The sequence below is a fragment of the Cibotium barometz genome, chromosome 46 (genome assembly GCF_041138505.1).
Source record: "Cibotium barometz isolate CiBa-2024 chromosome 46, ASM4113850v1, whole genome shotgun sequence".
In the NCBI taxonomy this organism is placed as follows: domain Eukaryota; kingdom Viridiplantae; phylum Streptophyta; class Polypodiopsida; order Cyatheales; family Cibotiaceae; genus Cibotium; species Cibotium barometz.
In genome coordinates this window covers 17,979,680-17,988,052 of record NC_141091.1, presented here as the reverse complement: position 1 = coordinate 17,988,052, position 8,373 = coordinate 17,979,680, and the positions used below count along the sequence as shown (strand labels likewise).

General features: G+C 42.8%; 1 protein-coding gene across 1 annotated transcript; it reads left to right on the top strand.

Moving 5' to 3' along the window:
• The first annotated feature begins 6,240 nt into the window (after positions 1-6,240).
• On the top strand, positions 6,241-8,060 carry LOC147611950 (aureusidin synthase-like). Its single transcript, XM_086784238.1, has one exon. The coding sequence runs from the start codon at positions 6,250-6,252 to the stop codon at positions 7,924-7,926; it is 1,677 nt and encodes a 558-aa protein (XP_086640364.1). The 5' UTR covers positions 6,241-6,249; the 3' UTR covers positions 7,927-8,060.
• Positions 8,061-8,373: the final 313 nt, after the last annotated feature.

Below are 8,373 nucleotides of genomic sequence, written 5' to 3'. Positions count from 1 at the left end.
CAAAGGGGAGTGATAAACTTTGTCGGGGGGAGAAATATGCTAATTACTCCATTGACGATGGGTACTTACTCTACAAGGGTATAATATGTGTACCAACTATTGGTGACTTTCGGGCCCAAATTCTTAAAGAAAGTCATGATAGTCCAAGTGCGGGTCATCCTGGGATTCAGAAGACCTATGCACTAGTAAAAAGATAGTTTTATTGGCCTAGTTTGTTTAAGGACGTCCAGACTTATGTGCTGAAATGCAGTAAGTGCCAAGTCAATAAACATGAACGTCTTAAGGTTGGAGGACTACTCCATCCACTGGAGATTCCTCAAGGAAAATGGGAAAGCATTTCCATGGATTTCATTACCGGTTTACCCAAGAGACGAGTTGAGCAAATGACTCGGTGTGGGTGGTAGTGGACAGGTTAACTAAAATGGCAAAGTTTATCACAACAAAGAAAACTGTTAAAATGCCAAAGTTGGCAAAACTTTTTATTGAACATCTCTATAAACTATATGGCCTGCCCGCAGATATAGTGTCGAATAGAGATAGAAAGTTCAACAGTCATTTTTGGAGAGAAGTCTTCAAAAAGTTGGCGTAGTACGGCAGATCATCCGGGGTCTGATGGTCAAACTGAAAGAGTTAACCAAATTCTAGAGGATATGTTGCGTTCTTATTTTATTAAGATGCAATCTAATTGGGAAGAGTACTTGCTCTTATTGGAGTTTGCCTATAATAGCTCCAAACACTCAGTGCGACTGGATTTACACCATTCATGTTAATGTATGGATTTCAGCCAAGATCTCCGATGGCTGTAGGCCTAGAAAAGGAGAAAATTCAATCTGTCAAGGATTTCCTTGAAGATATGAATGATATGCTCAGAGCCGCATGTGAGAGCATTTGTAGCGCTCAAGATCGCGCTAAAACTTATGCGGATAAAGGACGTAGAAAGGTGACCTTTGCAAAAGGTGACTTTGTATTCCTCAAGGTTCCTGCGTAGTCAGAAACCATGAAAATAGGAAAGTGTAATAAACTTTCTCCGAGATATTATGGTCCTTTTAAAATCCTTAAGAAGATTGGGGACATAGCATATAAACTTGAGTTATCGGAGAGTTCTCAAGTCCATCCTATCTTCCATGTCAGTAAACTGAAGAAATCAGTTCACGGGTTAGAGAACGCAGTTTCTCTAGAGATTTTGGTGGACTTGATTGAGCCACCAAAGATACCACATGAACCTGAAAAGATTCTACAGTATCGTGTGATAGACAAACCCGACATAAAGTGTACCAGGAGGTACTTGTTAAATGGACAGATAGGGATAAGGAGGTAGCTACCTGGGAACGCCATAGTGCAATTTCCAAAAGGTTTCGCTAGTTTGTTTTCGAAGACGAAAACTCTTCTTAAGGGGGGTAATGTCACGTAGGCTGTAACGCCTGTGACCGACGCAGACCGGATGGCCATGTCCGGGGTTCAGTGGGAGAGGATGCCCATGCGGAGTCATGGGCGGCCAGGCTAGTGTGGACGGTAGGCCACACACTATATAGCCTGGGGGATGAGGGGCAATCCTCATTCTTCCTCTATGGCTGGGTGGTGAGCCAGAGGCCGTCCCCTCCTATTGACAAGCGCTCGTAGTGGCGTTACGGGTATCTAACATTAATTCTAGACATGTAGTAGAATTAGATATACCTTTCTTCTCATCAACTTGAAACTTGACTCTTCCACATTATCAAAGCCCATGATGCTAAAGTGTTGATGCAGGTCTGCTAGGCTCCAATGCTTGCTTGCTGCCACTCGCTCAATCCATCCATTTTGCATCATCACAGCTACCTCAATAGGCATAATTTCTTCTTCTGAGGCTTAAAGTGGGATCCGTCCCGTGCTTTTGCATCCATCTTTAGTAGTGTAGACACATGTACAAAATAGAGCGTGCCTTCAAGAACCTGAAAGACAATGTAGAATCTACTACATTGCACTTGTACACATCACCTTGATGTGACCCCTCATTAACCTCCCAACCCTCTCCTAGTAATCCTTGAATGAGGTCAGATCGTATGTCCTTATAAATATACATTGTTTTTTTTAGTGCATTGGCATGGAATTGAACATCTACACAAAAACATGTAAAAGGACAAAACCAATTTAGCCCTACTAACCTAGATGCCTTTGAAAACTTGAGTGATGTCTTGATATCACTTACCATCTTAAACTTTAAGCATAAGATGGTCCAAGCATTAGGTTTGGGACATTCGGGATTGTTAAGAGGGGGGTTGGGGATCTCTTCTAGCTTGCCGAATAAATCTAGTTTTTTATCTACAAAATATGAGTGAGAAAAGAAAAAGATATTGTTATGTACAAGATCACTTGGGCTTTGAGATACAAATATTGTCTCTCCAATAATGGATGCATGCATAGCATAGAAAACTCCAGTGAGGCTTTGGAGTTGTTGTTCCTCCTCAACATAATTAGAGGGAAAAATATCTGCAGAGAGACATAAGAAAATGGAGAATCATAAGAAAATTTGAAACAAAAAATCTAATATTAGCATGTTGTTAAAGCTGTGTTTATGTTACACTGACAATTTGAAGGAAACCTTGGTCGTTGGCCTTGAATGTACAGGTCTCCAAGGGTATACACATGTTGCACTATGGTAACCAGTCCTTCCTTCTTAGTATGCTTGAAGCCTTGTAGCCGCCCCTTCCAATGATGTAGCATATTCCCCAGTTGACGCACTCGATGTGGTCCCTTAGAGCTTGGTTACATGTAGACCGCAGCCCTAACTCTAAATCTTGTTGGAGCCCAAAATCTATTCTCATGTCTTGTGTTATGTAGCACAAGCTCTTCCACCTTCTCCTTAGGTTTTCTCACATTACTGGAACAGGCCATGGTGGTAAGAAAAGAGAAGAAGGGAAAAGAAAAGCTTATTTTACAACAGAGGAGTGGAGAGGAGAGAAAGTTCAGGGTTTTCAATACAACAATGGAAAGCTTAAAAGAGGATTAGAGTTTGAGAATAGGCTTCCTAAGCCTAGAGTAGACTAAAGAGGGATAGAGTTTCTGCAGGAATGGAGAGGGAGGGAGCTTGAGAGAGAGAGAGAGAGAGGGAGCTTGAGAAGGAGGGAGAGCTTGAGAGGGATGGAGTTTCTGCACAGCAATGGAGAGCTTAGAAAAGGAAGAAAGAGGGAGAGGGAGCTTGAGACTGAGGGAGCTTGACAATGAGGGAGAGCTTGAGAGGTATGGAGTTTCTGCAGCAATGAAGAGCTTAGAAGAGGAAGAAAGAGGTTCAAAATGAGCTTTCCAAACCTAGAGTATGTTGGGGGGAAGTCTGAGAGGGAAAACACACTTTTGAGAAAAAATTGAAAATTTTTAATTTTTAGGGTTTTTAATCTACGTGATTCTAGGTGGGGAGAGCTCTAAGTTTGGGCCCAAGAGGTAGGGGGACAAGAGTAGTAATTACGTCCCATTAGCAAACCAAAGCCTAGGCCTCCTAGGGTCAAAGAAGTCAAAAATGTGCACCCAGCCCTCTTCCTATTGGTCTATTCCTAATCAAAAGTTAATCCAAGAGGCCCTCTTTGGGTCCAAAAAATTCCTAATGTCTTGGTGCTATCATGTTCGTTACCACTTAACACATATTTTTTCATGCTCTTTTGGCTGCTTACAAGGTCAGTTTTGACTCAATGCTTTTAGCAAAATTTGATTCAATGTGTACATACACTCGGAGATCCATATAGTTGCGGTGTTTCATACGTCTCATGCTCACAATGATAGCACACAACAACATTTTTATTTTGGTGAAGCTATGTAAGCTTGGTGTAATAATCTGTACAAGAAAGTGCCAATGGGTAGGGTTTAAAAAACCTCATCTATCCCACCACAAAAAAACAAGGTGGACGATGGCGATTCTGTTGATTTTCTCTGCTACGGGTGATGGCGATGACCTGTGCTTCGTTTGCTACTATCCGCGCAGCTTCTTTGTTCCCTTCTCTTCATTGTGCTGCTCTTTTACTATTCTGCTGCTTGCGCTGTCTAACAATAAACACGATGTGGTCCTTCTTGCTTTTCTTACTTCCACGTTACTTACTGGTGGCTGTATGTTCTTCTCTTGTGTACACCGGATTCTGATGATACTGCTACGCCTTCTTCCTCTGTAATATGCGCACGTTGTTCGGGCTTTATGATTTTTCCTAGTGATGTTAGTGCTCTACAGACGGCTTCTCCTCTTCTTTTGCGCCTCTTTCTCTGTTTTCTGCGGCGCTTGTTGTAGCCTACCTTCTTTCTATTACGTGACCCTGCTACCCTTGTATGAGCTGGTTGTTCATGCAGTGATGCTAATTCTCAACAAGTTACTCGCCAGACATACTCTCTTTATTGCACACCTTCTACCGCCTTCATGCGTTGCTTTCACCCGTGCTGTAACCTTCGCCACCCTTGCTTGCTAGAAGACGCTTGGCTTTGTTTGTTTTCAATTTGTGTTATACATAGAGCTGTTGTAAGCAGAGGCGTTGTTAGTGGGCAACACTTTTAATTGACTCTGCTATTATCTCCTTGTTACCCTCTAGATCCACACTTGTGATCATACAATCTTGTTGTTGTGAGACTTGTTTGGAGACCCTCTCTCTTAAAGGGAAGGATCACGGACAATAGCAAGCTTCCTCTCTTTAATGAACTTGTGTCTCTCTTAGGGTTGCGAAGGAGAAGCTCTCTCTCTCTCTCTCTCCCTCGATGAAAATAATGGAAAAAAAAGAACAATTCAGAAGAGACAAGAATGAACTTGAGAAACCCTAATATTAATAAGACCACTAATCACTTGTTAACAAAATCTCTAATCTCTTCCTAATAAACTGAACCTAAACTAGGAAAGCTAGACCTACGCTTTGATACTATGATAGAAATTAAGGATCAAGCTCTTCTACTAAAAAAACATACACCTAAATAAGCTTAATCCTATACTAATTAAACCTGATAATTGTGATTAATCTAAGGTAGATATAATCTAAGTGAACTCATGATGATGAGTATATGCAATAGACTCAAGCACAATTAGGTTATAAGATTAAGACTTGTACTCATAAAGAGGCTTGAGATGTATGCAAGTGATATGTTTCATTGCTTGAAAGGGTCCTCTTTTATATGAGGAGGTACACCCTTGGGCTTGTACATCAATATGGGATAAATCCCTTTGCTCATGTGGCTTCTTGTTGCTAGGCTTTGCACTTTCTTGGCTTACTCAACTCACTCTCTAACTCTTCCTTATGCTTAAATATTTCTTTCGGACTAACTTTTTTGGAGGAGTGCGTAAGTTTCCCAACCACTGATCAATGCTTAAATTGTAGCAAGAAAATATTTTTTATAAAAAAGAGAGTAAATTTTTGGATCGTAAATCGTAGACAAAAATTATACTGAAAAATTGAGGAAATTAATGGAGTTGGACCCGTCCTTAAGAAAAAGTAACTTAGTATATTTTTACGAAGTAGAATTATGAAAAAATGCCTAAGATTTTTCATTGTCCTTATTTTATGGATTTTATTTTTTTTTAGTTATAAAATCAGCATGTAGTATTACACATTTTGGGAGCTAAAACTGGGTACATTGAATCAAGTGCTCACATAACCCCATTTGTAGCATAAACTTTTTGGCTGAAATTGAGAAATCTCGGTTACCTTTAATTTAAGAGATAAAATTTGTACACTTTAGTTATAAATCCAGTCATTTGTATAATTTAAGCATTGTCTTTAATTTTAAGGGTAAAAAAAGCACTTTTTTCTTTCGAAGTTACAGAAAATTTTAGAAATACACACACACCGAGCCTCCATGAGGTGGAGGTGGCCCCACCGGGATAAGGGTTGGGGAACCCATCGTACATGCTTATAATCAACCCATCAAGAGTACCTAACATCGTACATGCTTATTAATCAACCCATCAAGAGTACCTAACGAAGGCCCCATAGACTTGAACACAAGACCTTGGGAGTAGAGAGCAACGCTCTACCAAATGAGTTAGCGCTCATTGGTAGGAGAAAGCGCTTTTTCGAGCACTGCATTGAGTAGAAAAAAATGTTTTTATCCAGGAGGATTCAAATTTCAAGAGTACACGATAGGAGTACTCAGAAAATAAATGTTTTTGATGGAGCAGACAGACCATGTTCAATGCAATAGAGCTGGCTTCAAAACGTGTAGTCCCGCCGACCTCCGACTCCTTCCCACGACTCTCCTGCTCCGCTTGAATTCAATTCGCACAACACACATACAGTCGGCGCCAAGACACACATGCAGTGGCAAGAAGTCGAAGAAGAGGCAGCAGCAGCCCGCCAGCCAGCTATGGCTTCTCCTTTCGCATGGACGCTGCACAGGAGTTTCTTCTTTGCTAGAAGCTTTCTTCTTATTGTGGGAATCATCTTGCAGCCATTCCTTCATTTTATTGCATGCCAGCCCATTCCGCCGCCGGATCTTGCCACTTGCCACCTTCCCTTCAACCTTCCTGCAGCCGAGCACCCCTTTAACTGCTGTGCGCCGCAGTCTAATCAGTCAGCAATCGAGTTCCATCTAAACGAAACTGCGCCGCAAACGCTCAATGTGCGCCGATCTGCACACACCTTGGGTGAAGATTATGTGCAGAAGCTCATCAGAGGTTACGAGCTCATGAGGGCTTTGCCGGATGATGACCCGCGCTCCTTCCGCCAGCAAGCCAACATCCACTGCGCCTACTGCAACATGGTGTACCTGCAGCCCAACACGTCGGTGTACTACCAGGTGCACGTCTCCTGGCTCTTCTTCTCCTTCCACCGCTGGTACCTCTACTTCCATGAGCGCATCCTCGCCAGACTGCTCGACGACGACACCTTCGCCTTGCCGTTCTGGCACTACGACAGCCCTTCCACCTCTACCATGCCTAGCATGTACGTCGATCACCCCGAGCTTTTTGATATCATCAGGGAGCCTGCCCATGCGCCGCCGGCCGTCGTCGACCTCAACTACTACAACCAAACCGACCGCCCCGCTGCCGAACAGTTAAGAGAGAATGCACACTTCATGTACTTCGTGATGATCACTGGTGGCAGCACCCAGTATGGCTTCTTTGGCCAGCCCCTTCGCTTGGGAGAGCAGTCTACTGGCCATGGCACAGTGGAGTTCTCTCCCCACAACACAGTCCATTCATGGGTTGGCAACAGGCGTGCTGTAGGATGGAGAGACATGGGCTCTCTCTATGCAGCTGCAAGGGACCCTGTCTTCTACGCCCATCATGCCAACCTCGACAGGCTGTGGGATGTGTGGAAAACCTTAAACCCAAACAACACAGACATTGATGACCCTGACTACTTAGACTCTGGATTCTCCTTCTACAATGAGGATGCTCAGCTTGTTCATGTGAGGGTGAGAGACTCTCTTGACAGTGCAAAGCTTGGTTATACCTATGAACAAGTGGATAATCCATGGGTGAATGCAGTACCCGAGCCTCTAAGCCATGGCCCAGCTGTGCTCCCTGAGGGAGCCAATTTGTGCAGGCAAGGGGAGATTCTCTATCAACCATGCTCTTTAGTGGTGATGAGGCCAGTTCAGGCAAAATCATGCTTATTAAAAGAACCATCATCAAGGGATAGTAGCCATGAAACTCTTGTGTTTGAGGGGATTCAAGTAGAGGCACGGGACATGGAAGCTAGGTTTGATGTGTTTGTCAACTTGCCAACTGCAGATGAGCTCACTACTCTTGGATGTGCAGAATATGCAGGCTCTTTCTCAATACTCCCACAGTTTGTGAGTAATTCTACCATCGCCAACCAGATCCACATGTCTCTCCGGCTTGCATCTCTTGATCCCATCATAGGTCGCTTGAATTTGACAAGTGAAGAAAGCCTCATCGTCACCATTATACCGAGGTCCGCCTCTCTTTGCTCTATTTCTAGCATTAGAATCAGCATTGAAGAGCCCCAGCCTTTCTATAGTTAGCTCATATTGTATTCACGTCAATACACTATATAAGATGTTTTACAAATTAGGAATCATCGATCGCTTATTACAGACACCATGACATAATGTTATGAACAAAATAGCTATTTGAGTGTTTTTAAATAAGAGATTTTACAAAGGAGTCATGGATCGCTTGCAGACCATCACATAATGACAGGTTGGTTCTTTTTGCTACGTAATCAATGTGTCTGATGAAAGCCCGTGACTGGGCATGGAAGTCATTTTAACTTTTGGCCAAGTCATTTATAAACCAGGCCCTTTCTACAAAATTGAGAAACGGCGTTCATCTGTGTGGGTGTGAGAGGGAGAGACCGATAAATATGGATTTGAGAGAGAGTATATCAATTTGAGAGACAGAGCGCGCTAGAGAGAGAGAGAGAGAGAGTTGCGCGCGTGTGTATGAGAGAAAGATGAGTCAAAGTTGTG

Bases quoted from the DNA above. Each gene is read 5' to 3' on its own strand.
- LOC147611950 (XM_086784238.1), top strand. From the start codon at position 6,250: ATGCAGTGGCAAGAAGTCGAAGAAGAGGCAGCAGCAGCCCGCCAGCCA.